The sequence below is a fragment of the Pipistrellus kuhlii genome, unplaced genomic scaffold (genome assembly GCF_014108245.1).
Source record: "Pipistrellus kuhlii isolate mPipKuh1 unplaced genomic scaffold, mPipKuh1.p scaffold_m20_p_18, whole genome shotgun sequence".
Classification (NCBI taxonomy): Eukaryota; Metazoa; Chordata; class Mammalia; order Chiroptera; family Vespertilionidae; genus Pipistrellus; species Pipistrellus kuhlii.
This window is the reverse complement of record NW_023425493.1, coordinates 8,440,403-8,461,453: the sequence shown is the minus strand read 5'-3', so window position 1 is coordinate 8,461,453 and position 21,051 is coordinate 8,440,403. Positions and strand designations below refer to the sequence as shown.

Here is a 21,051-nt window from a genome sequence, read left to right as displayed (position 1 = left end):
AAAGGTATAATTAGATAGTGAATGGGAAGCTCATTGAGGGAGAATTATTGTTACTGTTATGTGCACGCGTGGGGTCTGGCCATCCCGCCCCAATTAGAGCCAATCAGGCTGAACCAGCCAGGAGGAGGGGCTTCAGGCAGTTGGCCAGCTAGCCCTGCCCCCAATTGGGGTGGGGGGACCAACCAGGGGTAGGGCTAGCTGGGGAAAGGGCCACGGGCATTTGAATAGATGGCCCAGTCCGGTGATTGAACTCCTGGTTGAACTCCCAGTTGAGGGGACAATTTGCATATTAGCCTTTTATTATATAGGATAGTGGTGAAAGAGTGATGTAGTAACAGAAATGTTCTGTGGATCAATGTTGGTATCTACAGGGGTTGGCAAAAACAGATTTACAGTTTTTCATATGGAGAACAATACAATAATGAATCAATAATACAAAATAAATTCTGTGTTTCATGTACTCAAAAACTTTCTCATTTACTTTGAGATTTGGAAATAAGTTCTTGTGAGAAAAATTAGAAGGTAGGGAAAAAATACAGTTTGAGTTTGATAACCTCATTATAGGTACTAGATTAGATTCAAGGACTGGGGTTTTACTGGGACCGTCAATCAGTGAAATTTTTACACCTAGTGTCCATCAAGCTATTCTTTTTTAAAAAATTTTAAATCTTTATTGTTGAAAGTATTGCAGATGTCCCCTTTTTCTCCCCATTGACCCCTTCCAACCCGAACCCACCCCCTGCCCCACGCTTTTGCCACACCACCATGTCCAGGGGAGATGCATATATGCATATACATTCTTCAGTTAATCTCTTCCCACCTGCCCTTGCTTTCCCTCATCAAGGCATTCTTAATATAATGGAAGACCTTCACCAGCACACAACACAACGCTCACTCACAAGGCCATTCACAGAAGTCGCTGAATTCAGTTAAACAAGGAAACGATTTTTTTTTTTTTAAATTAATGATGATTGTTAAGGAGACATCTGAACCTAAATGTTCAAACAATGCCATTCTTACCTATTTGCAGTGAAACTATTAGGGACAAAGGGGGTAAAACTAAACCAAACAATAGCACTAACATCTCCAAGCCTATAGTCAGAAAAAAAAAAAATCACACCAACTTTAGTCAGTAAAAAGGACTAGCATTTAACATATATTTTAATAAGAACACTTTCTAACATCTTTAAATAAAATTGATTTACACTTTTTAATCTGGAACAGCTCTGGCCTTAGGACTTAATGGCTTTCTGGTCCACGGGTTTCAGCTGCCACCGGACCACTAACTCGCCGTTGCTCTTGAGGCAGGTGTGAGCCATGTCCTCCTCGGAGGGGAGTCCTTGTGGCAACTTCAGGGGCTTGATTCTTATCAAATGTTTAACCACTTTCAGTTTTGCGTTCACCGAAGGGATGTTCTTGTGAACTTGGGGAGTGTGTGCCTACAAAGAAAGGGAAAATAGTATTAGAGATCAATTCCCAAAACCCAGACGGTCCCATGCTTCAGTAAAATGAATGAGTGCTCATTCTGTCTAACTCAAACTTTCAAATACATTCCACTAAATAACACACTTAAACAAAAAGTATTAAATATATTCTTTAAAGTGTAAAAAGTGCCAAATTTAAAGCAAATTTAAACCATGTTGAAGATGACTGAAATACTTGCATACCTTTTCTATTCCAAGCATCTTTATTACATCTTTTTCCCAATATGGACGGCCTTTTATACTTTTTATTCTGGTAACTATATGTAGTTTATGAGGGTGCTGTGGATCCCCACCGTATTTTTCATGATCTTCTGGTGTAGGCTGAAACACCTAGAAAGAAAGAATCATAAATGGTAAACTTTTAACTTATATAATTTATATATCCCCCCTTCCCCCGCCCCAAAACAAACTAACAACAACAAAAAACAAATTATAACATAATGGTCTCATCTCTAATCTTTCTGTAATTCTCAACCTCAAATTGATCATTTCTACAAGTCTGATTACTCATAGAATCTAAGATTTCATCCTCTAAGACAGTGGTTCCCAACCCTTCTAATGCTGAGTCCCTTTAATACAGTTCCTTGTGTGGTGGTGCAGCTTGTACCTGTAGCTAAGCATCAGACAATGGCATATTATCTACCCATAAACTAAGGTGAGCTGCACAGACACAAAACTCAGGTTATAAAAATGAGCTTTCAATACTTCCTTTTTTTTGATTTCTGAGTCCCCAGATACTTTATTGGAAAACAACTTGGTATTTGCAAATGCATGTTTCCTGAGTTCTAACCAGGAATTTTCTAGTTAATTTGTAATGTATCATTCCTTGGTTTAAATATATAGTTAACTAAAAAAACAAAAACAAAAAAGGAAAAGAAATGAACTAACAAGTCATGTCAAGACATCAAGGCACCTTAACTTCTTTTTTAATCCTCACCCAAGGATTAAAATCAATTTTCAACTTAACATTTAGATCCTTTCCTCGAAATGTTTTTGCATTGATTTCTAGTAAGAGTAGAAGGCAAGAGAGACAGAAACATTGATGTGAGAGAGACCCAGACACACCCTGACCACTCTGGGAGCAGGGATCGAACTGCAGCCAAGGTACATGGCCTTGATCAGGAATTAAACCTGTGACCCTCTGGCGCATAGGCCAATGCTCTAACCATTGAGAAACACCAGCCAGGGCAGGCACCTTAATCTCTTATTACTAAGTGAATGAAGCCAGTCTGGAAGGGTTACATATTGTATCATGCCAATTACATGACATTCTGGAAATGGCAACACTATAGGCAGTAAAATAATCAATGGTTACCAGGAGTTGTGGGATGAGAGGGTGGGATAAATAGGTGAAGCACACACAATTCTTAGGGCACTGAAACTATTCAGCATGACACTTTAATGGTGGGTACAGGACATTATGTATTTGTCAAAACCCACAGAGTGTACAATACAAAGACTGAACCCTGCAGTAGGTTTGAAATTTGTTAATAATAATGAGCCAATATTGATTTGTCAATCTAATAAATGTCTACCAACGTAAGAAAGTTGGGAGACGGATTATGTGAAACTCTGTACTTTCTGTTCAATTTCTCTATAAACTTAAAACTTCTCTAGGAAATAAGTCTATTCACAGGCTTAGTCAGGTTGTTGTTGTTTTTTTGTTTGTTTGTTTTTAAAAAAATATCTGTAATAAAAGCACAATATGCTAATTAGACAGGATGTCCTTCTGGGGGTCCTTCCGGATGAAGCCAGGCTGTGAGGGAAGCACAGGTCCCGGGTACCTGCCAGTGGACGGAGGGAAGCTGATGTCAGCAGCTGGGGGAAGGAAGGCCGACTCTTGCATGAATTTTGTGCATCGGGTCTCCGGCATGTATACATAAACTTAGCAGAGAAAACTGGAAGATCCAAAGTGGCAACAGTCAACAGAGAAAGGAATGAGAAGAGCCACAAAGACAGAGCTTGGAAGCAGGAGCAAGGAGACTGTTTTCTCTGGACAATGGTGATATGCAAATAACAAATATTAAGGGGAAAAACACACACAGTAATAAACAGATTCTGAGATCATGAAAACCCATTACTTGGAAGGCAAGAGGCACATGTTTATTTTTAATAATCATTTATATAAATCCTTCTCTGTTCTAAACTCTGCACTACTATGTACATCCACAAATGATTTAATATAAAAGTTTTCAACATTACAAAAAAACAGGAAACTTTTAAAAGAAAAATAATGTTTAAAAAACATTAAAACAAAAATAAATTCTTGTTCTTACACTATCTGGAATTCTTGACTTGGTAAATTTATGACGAATCCAATCCGTACAAACGAGAGACTCCACACCTTTTGTCACGGTCTAAAATATAAAACATTAGCTTTTTAGAACTCTGATAGTGCAGAAACCCGTATCAATTTTTTGGGTGATAAAAGTCTGTTTTTACCTAACCTTTAATTTTATTTATTTACTTTTTTTAATGTTTTTATTTTACTTACTTATTTATTTATTTATTTATTTATTTATTTATTTATTTTAATCCTCACCCGAGGATATTTTTCTATTGATTTTTAGAGAGAGTGGAAGAGACAGGGCAAGACAGAGAGAAATATTGGTGTGAAAGAAACAAATCGATTGATTGCCTCCTGCACACGCCCCAACCAGGGCCAAAGCCAGGTAGGAGCCTGCAACCAAGGTATGTGCCCTTGACTGTAATTGAACCCGAGACACTTCAGTCCACAGGCCAATGTTCTATCCACTGAGTCAAAACTAGGTCAGCTAGGGCCTAACCTGTAATTTTAAGCATTAATTTCAGCCCCCTACATGAATCTTACTAACATATTACAAAATAAATTTTAAAAAACCACATTAATTATATATAGACTTCTAGACTAGGGCTGGCAATATTTTTCTGTAAAGGACCAGATAGTGAATTTTTCCAGGTTGGAGCTATATGGTTTCCATTGTCAAGACTCAATTCTGCCACTGTAGGGCAAAAATAGCCTAAACAATATACAAATGGAGGAGGCTGTGTTCCAATAAAACTTTATTTACAAAAATAGGTGGATTTGGCCTGCAGGCTGCAGTTTGCCAACCCCTGCTCTAGACAATGTGCAATTATTCACCTTCAACAATACAATGTAAAAGTCAAAATGTGTTTCTACTTTTCTTTCTAGTCCCAACAATTCCATCACCCCTAGTTCCTAACCCTTGTTCCCTTCCTATAACACCCCCCCGCCTCCCCCCAAGTCCTGTTTCTCTCAGCCTGCAAAAGAGAAAAGGCTCAGTGCCCATCCTTCAATCCAGGAAACTGCTCTCTGGATGTGTTATAATCATGCCCTCCCTGTACTGCAGTGATGGCACAAACAATGAGAGAAGGTATGCTATCCTCTGAGCCAGACTGGCTGGGGCCAGACCAAACGATTTCACAGGCCTTCCTCGGCCCTTGGCAGGGTGTTCCCCAACCCTGATTTAGACTCTGGCCCCCATGAACAGGTTAAGCTGCACCACCGCAGTTTCTAAAAGAAAGACTGGAAGGAAATACATGACAATACAAACATGAATGGTCTCCGGAATACTGTTTTTTCTTCTTTCTGCTTTTCTATTTTTTTTTTTTCTAATTTCCTAAGATTGAAAATGTACTCTCTTCATAATTGAAGGGAAAAAAAAGAAAAACAACCCTAAAATTATAGACCTTTTGTAGATTCTAAATGTTTTAAGGACTTAACAGCAGATAAATCATATAAAAACCATACTAACCCTCAACCTTAAAATATGAATATATAAAAATAGTTAAGTTTAACTTGCTCATATATTTTGTTAATTACAATAGAAAAGAAACATACACATTTTACAGAAAGATAACTCTTGAAAATGAAAACTTACGGGTAGTCTGCCCGGAGGCCTCTGAACTACTGAGCGCAAAATCCCAGCCATGAGTGTGGTGAATGGCTGTCTGCAGAGGAGGCTGTACAGGCAGAAAACAGATCTTGGGGTCAAATATGTCTTGATAACATCCCCCCTCTGCCTACAAAAATGAAACAAGTTAATTGTGAACTTGACTAAAGTTTAAGAATAAAACCTTGGTTATTTTAGTATAATAAAGGCAAGGATTAAGTTATAGTAAATGTTTTATTTGGAGTTCAGCAAAACCATAGGTAGTAATTAGACATGACCCACATCCCATTTTCACCAAATGAATTAGAGCCTCAGAGGATTCAACAAAATTAAAGCAATGGGGGCTATAACGCCCATCATTTAAAAAATCTTGTCCAACAATAAGGGCACATAAAGAACGCTTTGTCACAGAATCACAAAAAGTTAAAGAGCTGAAGGGACAGAAGAAATCTCAAATCCTATCTTTAGAATTGACAACCCTCTTATGTTAAATAGGAGGAAAATGAATTCCAGAGAGTTCACCCAAGGGTGCTCAGCTATCCAGGAAGTATACGATCTAGAACTCAGTTCCATTAGTACCCAGTCCGATGCATTTTCACTAAATCATAACATCTTTATGTTAAAAGGCAAAGCGGAACTCTCTTTTCTGTCTAGTTGTGCTTTTATAAACTATTTTTTAAAAAATACACATTGCTTCTATGACTGAAATAAAATAGTCATGTTTATTTAGACACATAACAATTATAGCTCACTATACTGATATATATATAGTGAAAGCAGAAAGATAAGATGCATGACTTTGGACCTCAATCAATACAATACAGCATTCACAGTCTCTAGCTGAAATCACCCATTTTTGCTGGCTTTCCGGAAGCCCGAGGGACAAGGTCCGGCCAGTGCGACCCGCAAACACAAATGGGGGAACTCAACCCGCATCCAGACAGGCACTCCAGGGAAACCCGCAATACTCGGGGCCACGCACGCCCCACTCACTCACCTCTGGGTGCTGAAGGGTGCGCAGCCTGAACCGGCCCGCCGGCAGGAAGCTGGACCGGAGACACCAGCGAGTGCCACCTTTAAACTCGGCCGTCACAGCCCGGGCAGAACGCTGCCCTTCCCAGGTTCCGGCCGACTCCCTGCCACTCCAGGGCCCCGGGAGCGGGAGCGGGAGCGGGAGCGGTCACGTGTCGGTGTCACGTGATCGCTTCCCGGAAGCGCCGCGGACCCGGCGCGCTGGGTCTGGGTTAGAGGCGGAGGGGAGTTCCCAGGGTCATGGCCAAACCCGGGTTGGGGCCGGACCCCGGGGGCGTCGCCGCAGCCGCGGTGCTGAAACGGGCGGTGGAGCTGGACGCCGAGTCCAGGTACCAGCAGGCTCTGGTGTGTTACCAGGAGGGGATCGACCTGCTGCTGCAGGTTCTCAAAGGTGAGCAGGGAGCCCTGGGGACAGGGGTGGGGCTGAGGTGGGGAGCAGGGAAGGGAGAGACCAAGAAAGGAGCAGCCTCCCGCTGTGTTGGACAGAGGGGTACAAGTTCATGATGTCTTGGGCACCCCGAGGAAGCAGCCAGATACAGAAGGTGGCACCTTTTACTGGTCAAAAGGTCTGGTTTCTTTTACATATTTAATACAATAGATGGATGTCAGCAAGAAAAAGGGGGTGGGGAGGGTAACTACTATAGAAGGTTAAGAGACATAACAAAATAGAATTCATATGCCTTATAGGACTTGTGTTTGAACGAGCTGTAGAAGACCTTTTTAGATCATCTTGGGAGGTTAGACTACGGATTTGGCAACATTAAAATTGTTATCGTTGCTAGGCAGTAAGGTTTTTTTAGAAAACTTAAAAAACAAACAAACAAAAAAAAACCTTTTTTAATTTTTGGAGAGGCAGACCAAAGTATTTCGGGAAGAAATACTGAAACAAATGTGGCAAAAACGCTGACAATGTTTAAATCTAGGTGCTGGGGAATAAGGATGTTCCTCGCACGGGTACTCTTGCTTTTCTGTATAAGAGTTTCATTAAAAGTAAACAAAAATAAAAGCACAAGGTGGTAGAAGAAAACTTTTTTTTTTCCCTGTAAGAATTAAATTTACTGATATTTGGTGTAAGGAATGCTAGATTGTGGCTGTAGACAGTAAGACTGTTACAAAGTTTGGGTACAGTGTTGTGAAGTAACCAAATAACCCTAACACCAGCACAATCTCTGGTACATAGTAGAGACCCAGTCATTGTTTTGAATTGATTAAGATCACCCCTTGCTTCCCTCACCCTGGAGCTCCCAGTCTGGCCCCCGCCCCCCAATATCCCCTTGCCTTTTAGCCTGTTTATGTTATTAGAGGCCCAGTGCACGGATTTGTGCACTGGCGGGGTCCCTTGGCCTGGCCTGTGCCCTCTTGCAATCCAGGACACATTGGGGGATGTCGGACTGCCAATTTCAGCCTGATCTCCGCAGGACCGAGGCAAACCTTGCTATGGGACAGGAAATGTGCGGGGGACTTGGGAAGCTGGAAAATAATGCCTATCCTACATAGAAAAGCTGTTTTGAAACTTGGGACTCTATCTGTCTAATTTGTAGGCACCAAAGATGATACAAAGAAATGCAATCTCAGAAAAAAAATTTCTGACTACATGGATAGAGCAGAAAACATAAAGAAATACTTGGACCAAGAGAAAGAAGGTAAAGTGGCTGTGTTAGAGAATGTGTTCATACACTATTGCCAAAGCCCATTTTTTTTTAATTGATTTAAGTAATACATATGTCTTCTTTTCCCCCGATTGACCACTCCCCCCTAAACCCATTTCACCCTGTGTTTCTGGCCCTGCCTTCGGAGCTTGGTGGAGTGAACCCGTTTACTCTGCATTTCTGCTCCCCTGTACAGAAGCTATTCTTAACCTTTTTGGGGGCCGAGCGGAGGGTGGGGTAGTAGTCAGACACCCTCTTGAGAATCTGATGAGAGCTATAAAGACTGCAGACCTTTGCCTGCTGTTTTAAGGAATTCACAGATCCCCATTAAGCTTATGTGTGGACGCAGTTTAAGTTAACACTACAGAGGAATACTAAATATGAATCCTGTATTTAATTCGTATTTCTCTTTATAATATGACTAAAATACTAAACTATCTAAGGAAATTCCTGGGATGTCTTTGGGGTTTTGTTGTGAATCAGAACATTTCAATTAGAGATGCATAGTATTGTTCCCTATTTATTGTTAGTTCTCTCCTCATGAGCATTCTAGTTTCCAAACATATAAATCTTAAAGATCTTTGATAAGTTATTCAATAATTATTCAATTTTAGTGAGTCCTACTGATCCTCTGGCACCCTAGTCTTTGGCTTGGGTTATTGAGAAGTACTACCAGTTTCTGTTTAAAACACTCCCATACAAGTTCTAATAAAGACTTCTGAACTTCACATTATATGGCATTTATGTATTTAAACTCACTTTAGCTATTAAGTTGCAGGACATAAAAGACTTAAATCTAGCCCTGACCGGTTTTGCTCAGTGGTTAGAGCATCAGCCTGTGGACTGAAGGGTACCAGGTTCAATTCCGGTCAAGGGCATGTACCTTGGTTACGGGCACATCCCTAGTAAGGAATGTGCAGGTGCAGCTGATTGATGTTTCTCTCTCATTGATATTTCTCTCTATCCCTCTTCCTCGATGAAAAAAAAAAAGCAATATAAAAAAAAATATATATATATATACATTTTTTTAAAAGACCTAAATCTAAAGAGAAGGACCAGATAGCTACTGCAGTTCTACTTATAGTGACAAGAATATCAGATATCTTTATGCATATAGTTCTCTTTTTGAATAAAATGCCGGTTCCTAGGAATCAGCTCAAAAACCTGTTCCAAGAAATCTCTGGACCTTCCCACTTGCCTGGCCTCTGTAAAGGCAGAAGTCACTTGTGGAATGCTTTGCCTTATTTACCTCTGTATGTGTAGCATCCTGCCACATGCCTGTTATACACCAGGGATTAAAAAATGTTTACTGAGTGGAGGAGTTAAAAAAATTAATTTGTATCTGCTCCTGATGAATCACTATATATAAATGTAATAAGTATAAAAGTAAATTGTTGCTAGTTTTTTTTTTTTTTTTAGTAAAGCTTATGTTTTGTAGATGGAAAGTATCACAAGCAAATTAAAATAGAGGAGAATGCAACAGGATTCAGTTATGAATCGGTTTTTCAAGAATACCTTAATGAGACAGTGAGAGAAGTTTGGATAGAAGATCCTTATATAAGAACTAATCATCAGGTAAGTATAACACAAACATGTGATGAAATGTTATTTAAAACTAGAGGCTGGGTGGACGAAATTCATTCATGGGTGGTGTGTTCCTTAGCCCAGCATGTACCCTCTCCCATCCGGGACCACTTGAGAGAAGTCAGACATCCCTCTTACAATCCAGGACTGTTGGCTCCCAACTGCTCGCCTGCCTGCCTTCCTGATTGTCCCTAACCACTTCTGCCTGCCAGCCTGATCACCTCCTAACCACTTCACTGCCATCTTAACTGATGCCTAACTGCTCCCCTGCTAGCCCAATTGCCTCCAACTGCCCTTCCCTGCAGGCCTGGGTCCCTCCAAACTGCCTGCTCCTGCTAGCCATCTTGTGGTGGCCATTTTTTGTCCACATGGGGGCAGGATCTTTGGTTTGCAGGCCGGCCATGCCCCCCAGTGACCCAAGCATAGGCTGGAAGCAGGTATCTGGGATTTATTTATCTTCTATATTTGAAACTTTGTAGCCTTGAGCGGAGACCAGGGCAGTGGGGAAGTTTGTCTTCCTCCGTCTCCGGGGACAACCCAAACTTCCCACTGGCTCCAGCTCCATGGCCACTGCATTCTTGGTTGGGTTAATTTGCATACCCATTCCTGATTGGCTTGTGGGTGTAGCAGGTTTACAGTCAATTTGCATGTTTCTGTTTTATTAGATAGGATGTGCAAGTTAGTATTAACCTATCCTAATGTCTTTCAGCTGTATAACTTTCTTCGGTTTTGTGAGATGCTTATCAAGAAGCCATGTAAAGTACAAACGATTCATCTTTTGACCTCCCTGGATGAAGTAGGTATCTGAAGGCATTTACTGTTTCTTAACTTCATGTTATTCCGTTACAAGATTCATTTCAAGCAAGAAAAACCTGGACATAATGATTCAACTAGAGGTATTTCCTTGGGGTGAACTTATTTTCTAACAATGGGCATAACACACCTTGAGAAAATGCTGTTGATTTTAGTGTCTTGTACCTTGCTGTTGGCCAGTTTGCCAAACTTGATTCAAATAGTTTGAAAGTTCTAAGAGACAATCACACTGTCTAAACTGTTGACAATTTTGTGTGTTTTTTTCCCTACCAGTTGTCACATTTATCTTTTTCTTGATTGATTACATTGGCATTCTGGGGAATAATAGCATGGTAGTGGGCATCTTTTCATTTTGACTTACATAGGAATGCTTCTAAATAATTCAGTTTTCTAGGATTAATTTGCAAACAGCCAGTCCCATCTGAGTAATTAAACAGCATTACTATAAGTATATTTTAGGAGACAGGACAGAGTTATATCCACATTAGAAAAAAAAAATTCTTTTTTTTTTTTTAAGTATATTTTATTGATTTTTTACAGAGAGAAAGGGAGAGAGATAGAGAGCTAGAAATGTCGATGAGAGAGAAACATGGACCAGCTGCCTCTTGCACACCCCCTACTGGGGATGTGCCCGAAACCAAGGTACATGCCCTTGACCGAAATCGAACCTGGGACCTTTCAGTCTGCAGACCGACGCTCTACCACTGAGCCAAACCAGTTTCAGCAGAAGAAAAAAAAAAATTCTTTTGATAAAAACAATTGCTCATAAACTATTTCTTATTCCTTGCTGGCTTCTTTGAGATTAATAGACATTGACTCTAGTGTAGAATTTTTCCATTTTGTTTTATTTTTTAATCTTTCCATTTTAATCACCTGTGATACACTTTGCATAGCTAAGGGATAATATAAAATATTAATAACTGAATTGTAAAATGCTATTTTTTCCTATTAAAAGGGCGGTGGGAGAGGGCAACAAATTAGTGGCCTGGAAGAAATAAAAGCATCACTGAGGAATCATGGAGTGCTGTTGGAATTAGAATATTCTTCTTCCATACATGACCGAGAAATTAGGTTAGTATATAGTAATATTTTAACTTCTATGCAGTTGAAAAATACTTATTTTTACTTCTGTTAAGTTTTATATAACTGCATATAAATATTCCATTTAAATATTGAATTTTTAAAATAAAGCTCAGTTCTAGTATCTTTTCACTTTTAAAGAAAAAAAATCTGGCTTATTTTGTCCTGTATGTGTTTCATATTTCCTGATGGAATAAAATGTACATGTTCTATGTCATGTAAGAAGAGAAATACTTTTTTGTCTATTCAGTTTTATATATTGTATTATGGTATTGAGAGAATTTATTTCCTTTTGTGATACTGATAATTACTTAATGTGTCTTCTTAAGCTTTATAAAATATTCTAGTAGGCACAACAGTATACTGTGTCCATAAAGAAACGGTATATGCAGTTTTTTTTTTTTTAGTGGTATGTTCCCTTTGTTTAGCACAGTGCCTTTCATATGTTGACTAGATGGCCAGTGCATGAATTCATTGGCGTGTTGGGGGCTGATCGGGGACCAGGCTGGGGAGAGGGGCCTGACTAGGGCCTGACTAGGGCCTGGATCAGGCTGGTTATATGGATAAGAAGACTCTTAAGTCACAGTGCATGTCACAGCCACCAGTTATTCTGGTTGTTCTGCCATTCTGATCACTGGGCTTTTATATATACTAGAGGCCTGTTGCATGAAAATTCATGCACTGGAGGTGGGGGGGTTCCTCAGTCTGGCTGCCCCCTCTCCCAGTCCCTGCCCTCAGTGGCAGGAGGCGACACCCCCATCATACCTCTGCTGCTGCCACTTGGGTCAGCCCTGGGCAGCTGCACAGCTGCCATTCAAGGTTTGCCTGTACCTCAGGCTGGCCCTGGGCAGCTAGGGGAATGAGGGGACTGGGGGACTTAGGCAGGTGCGTGGAGCAGCTGGACCTGCCGGGGGTGGGCCTGTCCGTGCCACACACCTGCTGCTCCTGCAGGGCTGAGGAGACTGGGACCGCCATCTTTTGGCTGTAGGCGCCGCCATCTTTGAGGGCATGGCACTCAATTAGCATATTTTCTCCTTATTGGCTGTGAGTGCCGCCATCTTTTTGAGGGCTTGCTGGTCAATTATATTCCCTTTTATATTAGATAGGATAAATAGCAATGGCACCTCCAATCTTAGAAAAAACTTAAGCCTAAATGCAAAACCTATGACAATGCAGCTGCTATGGTTGAAGCAGACAGAGGTCAGGATCCACAGCTCTTCCTGCTTATGTCCCCCATCACCAGGTAGGAAAACCCCTGAACCACCATCACAGTCTGCCTGAGTATACTTTGAAACCATGTGTTGGCAGATCAGGAAAGTTTTATCAGCAGCAAGCTGAAATTCAGTAGTAAGTTTTTTATCTTCACCCAAGGATATGTTTATTGATTTTAGAGAGGAAGGGGGAGAGAAAAAGAAACATTGACATGAGAGAGAAATATCAATCATTTGCATCTTTCACATGCCCGACCAGGGATCTCACTGAAACCTAGGTACGGGCCCTGACCAGAAGTGGAACCCATAACCTTTTGGTGTATGGGATGATGCTCCAACTGAGCCACCCGGCCAGGGCTCAAGAGTAAGTTTTAATGTAATTGTTAAATTCTTATCACTTAATCACATCAACCCATGGTTTCTCTGAATGTTCTGTTTCATCGTAGACACAGCCCATGAGTTACCCCAGGTTTGGCTCAACTCATGCTACTGGAGGAAGTGGTTTTCTTTTAGGGGGCGATTTGCTGACACTTCATACCCTACGGCTTTGCTAATGGTCTGGCATAACTGTCTGGAATATAATACTACATGCTTATTTCAATAGGTTCAACAATGGATGGATGATTAAGATTGGAAGGGGACTGGATTATTTTAAGAGACCACAGGTAGGATATAGCCTTATGAGTGGGTAGCACTCTTTCTGTATAATTTTAGCATGGCTTTGGCTCTTTGTTAAAAAATTATTCTCTTCTCTTCTTAGGGTCGTTTTTCCCTTGGATATTGTGATTTGGATTTAAGACCGTGTCATGAAACAACAGTGGACATTTTTCATAACAGGCACACACAAAAAATATGATGGACACTAGCTTAATTTACATTGTATATTTCTATTTCAAGTGAATATTAGATGTTTTTATACTTGGGACAGATTACTCCTATAAAATGTGAATAATAAACTTGTACATTCCTACTAATTTATGGGTTCGTTGTTCAGTTGTGACCAATCTTAAATATCTTCGTAAATACATTACTTAGATTTACAGTTAATTTAAACATTTTACCAGCTTTTCTATTACTTGGGTGTTAGAGAGTGAATCAACAAATAATGAGTACCTGTTGTAAAGATGAGTTAGATGTTATATTGCCCCTGGGAATTTAGAGTAAAGGAGGAAAAATATGGATAAGAGGACTCTTAAGAGACAGATGGGCTTGTGGGTTTAATATCCAGGAAAAAAGCGCAATGTTAATTTTGTTAAAAATCAAATGTCTTTGGCAGAATGTACTTATCTACCATTACCTAACTCGATAAAGGCAACTCAACCTATTTAGTTATTCAGATACATTTTGCAGCTCATTCAACTCTGGCTGGCACATTTATAAAGGTTTAGAATCAATTGTTCTGGGTAAGCTCACCCATCAAGATGCCAATTGACTGGTTAGAAACAAAAACTATGTTGTTTGGCCCTGGCTGGTTTGGCTCAGTGGATAGAAGATCGGCCTGTGGACAGAGGGTCCTGGCTTTGATTCTGGTCAAGGGCAGATGCCCAGCTTGCAGGCTCTATCCCCAGTGGGGGGCATGCAGGAGGCAGCTGTTCAATGATTCTCATCATTCATGTTTTTTTTTTTTTTTTCCCTTTCCTCTCTGAAATCAATAAAAATATATATTTTTTAAATAGCATCCTCTTAAAAAAAAAATTAGATTATATGGAGTTAGACTGGGAGAGAAGATACAGGTAAATGGGCAATCAAGAAACTTACTAGTAAAGACTAAGTTAACCCAGAGTCTACAAAGAGAAATAGTAGCATTGGTGCTAAAGAGTGCTCATATGAACATCACATCAGGAGAAAACTGAAGATTAAATTCAAAATTAAATAGTGTGGATGACCAAAGCCAGGGGAAGGAGCCATGGTTCTAAGGTTGAGCATAGTAGTCCCAGACCTCTTTAGACACCAGGTTTGTTTTACCTTTGTGAGCCAGCAGGTACAGGATTGAGTTGGCATAAAAGAACAAGAAGGGATTCCAGAAAAGTTCCTGATGTTTTTCTTTGCTGTTGTGCTGATAATGAACCTGAAAATACTCAAATTAGTTTTGCCCAACTTTATTATGTGTCACTGGTAAATGGGTTCTTGCCATCCCCTCTTCTCCCAAGATAGAAATTATGAGAGGAGGTGAAACATTCCAAAGACGAGGTTTTTTGAAAACAAGGTGGAGGGAAAGAGAGAGGGAGGGAGCATGATGCATCAAGGAAGCACACACCAGTGAGGAATGTGGCTGGCTGAACTGTTGGGGTCTGGCTTATACAGGGCTTGGTTCTTCATGCAGGCCCAGTTCTCACTTATTTATGCATTCATTGGTCGATTCTTATATGTTCCCTGGCCGGGGATCAAACCGACAAACTTGGCCTATAGGGACAGCCCTCTAACCAACTGCTACCTGGCCAGGGGGGTGATGTTACTCTTTCTAGAAGTTTGGCAATGAATAGAGCAGGAGAGTTTCGTTCATTCACTATGGGTAAGGATCCAGTGAAAGTTGAGAGAAAATACAAAGAACAAAAAAAGAGAGAAGATAAATATTATGATAAGACAAGGCTCAAATAGGCTGGAGAGGACAAAAACTATGGTACAATTAGAGGGGTTAGTTTTAAGGAAAAGGAAGTATTTCTCTGAGATTGGATGAAATGAGAAATGTTAAAATAGACAACATGGGGGACTAAAGGCACTCATTTCTGAAGACCTCTGCTATCACATCATGAGTCAAGGTTTGTAACAAGATTAATAGTGGAGCCCTGACTGGTTTGGCTCAGTGGATAGAGTGTTGGCCTGGGGCCTGAGGGGTCCCGGGTTTGATTCCAGTCAAGGGCATATGCCTTGGTTGTGGGCACATCCAGAGTTGGGGGGTGTGTAGGAGGCAGCCGATCGATGTTTCTCTCTCGTTGATGTTTCTAGCTCTCTATCCTTCTCCCTTCCTATCTAAAAAAATCAATAAAATATATATTTTTTAAAAAAGAATAGTGGAATTCTGAGCCAAAAAGTGAAAACATTTAGGAATAATGCCTCTGAAAAATGATAAGGAATCAAAAGATAAGTTGAATATGACACAGAAAAAAGAAACACAAATAGAAAACTAAATATGAATTGAGTTAATCTGAATGATAATGTAAATTTTTTCCCATACTGTCTGCCATTTCGACATAGGAGTAAAAGGAAAAAAAATCAATTGTTGAGATTTAAAACCACCTTGATTTAATGGGACAGGATGGAAGGATAAGAAGATATAACTAAAAGGGACAATTTTAGAGTTTAAGGTATCATAGGTGGCAAGAAGCCTGGGCTGTATTGCCCAGAAGTAAGAAATATCTTATAAAGAATGAAAATCAGCCAAAACCGGTTTGGCTCAGTGGTAGAGCGTCAGTCTGCGGACTGAAAGGTCCCAGGTTCGATTCCGGTCAAGGGCATGTACGTTGGTTGCGGGCACATCCCCGGTAGGGGGTGTGCAGGAGGCAGCTGGTTGATGTTTCTCTCTCATCGACGTTTCTAGCTCTCTATCTCTCTCCCTTCCTCTCTGAAAAAATCAATAAAATATATTTAAAAAAAAAAAAAAAGAATGAAAATCATAGTGTCTGATATGGTAAACATTCCCAAGGTGGTGAAAGAGGCAGGAGCTAAAATACAAATGCATGCCAGGTATTAAAATCAGCGAGGAAAGAGACAGAGGATCCCGGAGGTCAGTAGAAAATACGGACGTGGATAGGAGATAGACACAAATGGGGAGAAGTTAGTCAAAGAAACTAGACCCTTTTAATTTTAAGAGACTTACAATGCACATCGAAAATTTTTATTTACTCACTGAACCTGCCAATATTAACTTTACTTGCAGTCACATTATTCCCTTAATTTTTTCACAGACAATATTCCATTTACTGTGTACTTCATCGTCTTCCGGACTTGTCCCACGTGACATATTTGTTAGCATAGTAGTTTCAATAGGGCAGAACTTACTGCCAATGAAAGTTGAGTTTAATTTGTCACATATTTCCCGTGGCAACCAATGATCAGGTGCTTCAATGTTACAGGTTTCAATTCTCCCATTCTTCACATCTATGAGAACTTTAATTTCCAAGAGGGACTGTTCATGTAACACATTGAAGGAAGTTTGTATACTGAACTTCGGAGTTTTGCCATAGATCCATTCCCAGGTTTGCAGTTCTTGGGCTTTGCTATTTACTCCAGGAAACTGTGTCTCATCTGTTGGGTTTATCAAGTTGATGTGATTCTCAATGTGATGACAAGCAGCGTACTCTGCCGCAATAGCGTCTGTCAGGATTTCACAGGTCAGAGTGGGGTCTTTTTCCACCAGACCTTTCACTAAGGCAGGTATGCTAGCCGTTGCATGGCTCCTGATCCCTTGGTAAGGGCTATTGAGCAAAGAGGACAAGAGCGTCGCATCAGTACGATATAACAAAGTGCAGTGGTGATAAGCAGTAGTCCGGCCAATCTTAGAAGCTGTTCCAGAGATTTTAAACTGTCCATCAAGTAAAAGGTCAAACCTTTTGGTAGGCTGCACATCCAGCTGGGGTTGGACAGCATTCAGAGCTCTCACAACTAACTTCAGGTTTTCCATCCGATTATACATTTTTCTGGTTGTAAAAAAAGTCAAGTTGATATTGCCCAGGTCGTGGTAAACTGTGCCTCCTCCACTTTTTCTCCGAGCCAGTTTGACACCTTTTTCTCTCATCAGAGTCAGGTTACATTCCTGCCAAGGGTTTTGATGCCTACCGATTACAACAGAGGGAGAATTTCTCCAAAAGAACAGAACCGGCTTGCTTTCTAGGTTCACGTGGTCATGGATCCAGTCTTCCACAGCCAGGTTTTGGTAGACATCATTGGAAACTGACTGTAAGATGAGCCCTCTTTTTACTGTGTTCTTAAAGCCAGTTGCTGGGACCTTGAAGTTACAAAATGACTGTAAGCAATTCTTTGAAAATGGGATCAGCATGCTTTTAAAAATGGGAAGCAAACAAATGGTTGAGAGGCTGAACACTGTTTTTCTTTCTTGGTTATTTAATCCAAACGTATCTAATTCTGTATCCAGGACAGTTGCTTTTCTTGCCTTTTAGCTTTACCATTTGTCTTTAGCAATTTGACAACAGAGACCTAGAAGTAAATGAAGACAAACTTCAAATAATTTCTGTTGAAATGGCATGGGAGCCCAGATCTTTCAAACAATACATTTTCAAATATATAATGTATCTCAAAGTCAAACCAGTTATTTTGAATATACAGGTAGTACACGTTAATTGGGAAAGATGAGAATACTATAGATAAGTAAAAAGAGCTAACTAAAAGACTCCATAGTACCACCCAGAGATAATCACGGTTTACAATTCGGTGTGTACTCATTTTTCTCTGTGCATGTGTAAGCACACACACTTTTCCCCACAGAAGTAGAACCATACTATTGCATTCCACGTTAAATCTGTTTTCACATCAGCTTTAGTGTTGTATAATATTCCATTGTCAGATATATCATAGTTTATTCAATCAATCTTTGTAATTTAGTTTGTTTCTAGTTTTTCTGTTATCAGCAGTGTATTCATGAACATCACTGTGGAAAGCTTTATGCTATTATAATATTTTATTTGACTGATTTACTGGCAACATAACTCAGATCAATATTAGATTATGATGGACTCTCTGAAGTCAAATGGAGAGGCAATCTGATTAGCACGTTATATTGAATAATCTGTATACATAAAAACCTAAGGGAACTGCAGACTGGCCAACTGGCTGGTAGCTATGACACCTAATGACCAAAGGGGACAAACACTCAATGCAGCAGCTGTGGAGCTGCAGTGACTTGGCAGCTGCGGTTCTTGGGTGATGCACCCAGAAAGGAAGTAGCCGGATTCTGGGGTGCGTCACCCAAGAACCACCCCCTCACAATCTGGGACCCCTCGAGGGATGTCAGAGAGCCATTTTCAGTCTGATCCCTGCAAGCCAGGCTGAGGAATCCCACCTGTGCATGAATCCATGCACCGAGCCTCTAGTTTTATTACGTTTGAACACTATTTTTTTTTTTTAGCAGTGCTGATTAAATATTAGTGGCAAAGGGCTGAAAATACTAATTACATCAATGAAATATTTTGATTAGTTATGGTCATAAAGAAACCATTCTGTCCCAATTCTGTTTCTTAGGATGGTCATAATATTTCTTTTAGTTAAATAATTGGGATAGAATGAATTATTAAAGTCCAAAAGTAGGCCAAAGTCTTTTGTAGTTAAGCAATATCCTAGAAACAATTTCCAAGTTAGAGTTTCAGATTTTCATCACTCTTGATATATTTTGATAAATTATGCTACAGAAAAGTTGAGCCAGTTTACACCAGAGAGATTAGGACAGTTTAATAGAGGAAGGGATACTTGAACTGTCTTGAAATCTGCTGGTGTTTACCAAGTGGATGGGAGTAGCATATTTCAGACACAAAAAGACAAGGAGTTATCTATTAGTAAGGCATGTTTTGGAGACTCCCTCCCCAGGGACAGACGTAACACTTCTAGTCTTCTGGTTGCACTGACATCTATGCTACATTGCCTTGGGAAGTCCCTGCAGCCAGACTGCACTTCTTCGGTTAACCAAACAGAAAGCAAGCAGTAAGTCACACTCATCCACCAAGGCAGCCCCAGCTCCTTTAGAACACCTCTGCGCGTCCTCCTGCCATTTCTGACAGTGCGTCCCTGACCCAGAGTCTCAGGACGGCCCTGTGCACGTTTTATTTCGCCTTTCTGGATCGGTGGGATGGCACCCAACACATTTTAGGTTTTACCCTCTGATATTGGGGAGAAACCTTTTCCAACCGGGAGCCGACTACTCCCAGGGGCTGAGCGCACACTGCAGCGCCTCCGGCACCAGCGCGCGGATCCGGGCCTGGGGGGCTCCCACCTTCCCGCCCGCCCGGCTAGCGGCGCCCCAGAACCAAGCGTTCGGCGGGGATATCCCACCTGCTGCTCCCAGTTACGCTGATTCGAACCGGGCACCCAGAAGTGCGGTCTCCCCGACTGGCAGGCTGCGCGCGCAGCGGACTCCGCCCCGCCCCGGAAGTAGCTCTAAGCCACCGGAAGTGCCCTGCAGAGCTGGGCTTCACGCTCCCCTGTGCGGTCCGCGCGGGTCTGAGTGACCCGGAAGGACTTCTGAGGGACCTTGGCAGTGGCTGAGCCAGCGCCAAACCAGGTTAGAGGCCAGGACGCGGGCATGACCTAACCATGGAGCCGACAGTTCAGGTGGACACGCACTGCGTCACCATCGGAGCGGAGGTGGGAGGGGCGGCTGTGTCCGGCTGGAGCCGGCACTTCGTGGGCGAGTCTGGGCGAGGCCGCCAGAAACCCGAGGCATCGAGGTCATATGCCAGGCCCGGTGCCAGCAAGTAAGTGCTTTCACAGCGATCAGGCATTGCATCGGGTCCCTGAAGATCTCCTTTCCACAGCCCAAAAGGAGGTCACTCTTCTTGGGAGGCGAGGAAACTACAATCAGGTGGGAAAGACATTGCATTTAAAGAAACACTGTGCTGCATTTTTTTTTTAATATGGAAAATTTACTTATCAGAAACAATAAAACTCCAAAAAGTGCTTACTTGAGGATTCCACTTACAGAAGTCTCCCCCAAAACAAACACCCAAGTGACGCTGTTGTTCTGATGAAACTTGTCCCATTGCACCGCTTTCAGGGAAAGTCTGGGAATTTCCCTTACCAGGTGTGCCGTCTGATTTATGGCTTGCATGGGATTTGGGGATCCCAATTTTATGAAGTCTTAGTAGTAGTGGTTCTCAATGAGGGTAATTAATGCTTGTATTTTTTGTTGTCTCAGTGACTGGGTGTGCTACCACATTTGACATCCTGCAGGGAATGGGCCATCACACACAATGAAAGATCATCCTAAATTCAACATACAATACAGGTATAAAATGTCCTGTTGGACATTTGTGGACGTGAAACACCAGTCTGTAAATGCCTGAGTAAAGTCCCCCACCTCCTTTTTTAAGGGGTTTTGCTAAGGTCACTGGTGACATGTTGCTAGATCCAATGGACTTTTCAGTCCTCATCTAAACTTTCAGTTGACTACCTCCACCTTAACGACTCCTGTGGGCAATCTTGACATTACCAACCTCACTGCCAACTCTCAGTCTCCTTTGCCAGCTCCCCTGCTGGCGCAACCTGCTCCTAAATGTTAGAGTTTTTCAGGACTTAATCTCAAACTCTACATTCACCTTAAGCAATATCATTCATTCCTATGGCTTTAAATAGCATTTCT

At 41.2% G+C, this 21,051-nt stretch overlaps 4 protein-coding genes across 10 annotated transcripts in view; 1 reads left to right on the top strand and 3 right to left on the bottom strand.

Moving 5' to 3' along the window:
- LOC118721676 (membrane cofactor protein-like) overlaps positions 1-21,051 on the bottom strand; it is a 122,198-nt gene that overhangs the window by 19,325 nt on the left and 81,822 nt on the right. The gene's annotated exons all lie outside the window — the stretch shown is intronic.
- Positions 1,144-18,534, bottom strand: MRPL30 (mitochondrial ribosomal protein L30). Of its 3 annotated transcripts, XM_045583087.1 has the most exons (5): positions 18,531-18,534; positions 5,366-5,447; positions 3,761-3,841; positions 1,668-1,814; positions 1,144-1,439 (listed from the first exon to the last, which is right to left on the bottom strand). In XM_045583087.1, exons 2-5 carry the CDS (start codon positions 5,414-5,416, stop codon positions 1,233-1,235), a joined length of 486 nt encoding a protein of 161 aa, XP_045439043.1. In that variant the 5' UTR covers positions 5,417-5,447; positions 18,531-18,534; the 3' UTR covers positions 1,144-1,232. The 3 variants fall into 3 exon arrangements, with proteins under 3 accessions (XP_045439043.1, XP_036297961.1, XP_045439044.1); XM_036442068.2 differs by lacking the exon at positions 18,531-18,534 and having other exon boundaries at positions 5,366-5,536; XM_045583088.1 differs by lacking the exons at positions 3,761-3,841; positions 18,531-18,534 and having other exon boundaries at positions 5,366-5,431.
- On the top strand, positions 6,555-13,720 carry MITD1 (microtubule interacting and trafficking domain containing 1). Of its 4 annotated transcripts, none has more exons than XR_006741923.1 (8): positions 6,598-6,800; positions 7,951-8,052; positions 9,497-9,633; positions 10,352-10,438; positions 11,411-11,526; positions 13,006-13,110; positions 13,351-13,411; positions 13,507-13,590. XR_006741923.1 is itself a non-coding variant. In XM_036442062.2 (8 exons), the coding sequence occupies exons 1-8, from the start codon at positions 6,650-6,652 to the stop codon at positions 13,600-13,602; spliced, it is 762 nt and encodes a 253-aa protein (XP_036297955.1). In that variant the 5' UTR covers positions 6,599-6,649; the 3' UTR covers positions 13,603-13,720. The 4 variants fall into 4 exon arrangements, 3 of the variants coding, with proteins under 3 accessions (XP_045439042.1, XP_036297956.1, XP_036297955.1); XM_036442062.2 differs by lacking the exon at positions 13,006-13,110 and adding an exon at positions 10,486-10,538 and having other exon boundaries at positions 6,599-6,800; positions 10,352-10,397; positions 13,507-13,720; XM_036442063.2 differs by lacking the exon at positions 13,006-13,110 and having other exon boundaries at positions 6,558-6,800; positions 13,507-13,720.
- Positions 16,566-19,878, bottom strand: LOC118721258 (lipoyltransferase 1, mitochondrial). Of its 2 annotated transcripts, none has more exons than XM_036442056.2 (2): positions 19,746-19,878; positions 16,566-17,900 (listed from the first exon to the last, which is right to left on the bottom strand). In XM_036442056.2, exon 2 carries the CDS (start codon positions 17,740-17,742, stop codon positions 16,624-16,626), a length of 1,119 nt encoding a protein of 372 aa, XP_036297949.1. In that variant the 5' UTR covers positions 17,743-17,900; positions 19,746-19,878; the 3' UTR covers positions 16,566-16,623. The 2 variants fall into 2 exon arrangements, with proteins under 2 accessions (XP_036297949.1, XP_036297950.1); XM_036442057.2 differs by lacking the exon at positions 19,746-19,878 and adding an exon at positions 19,297-19,317.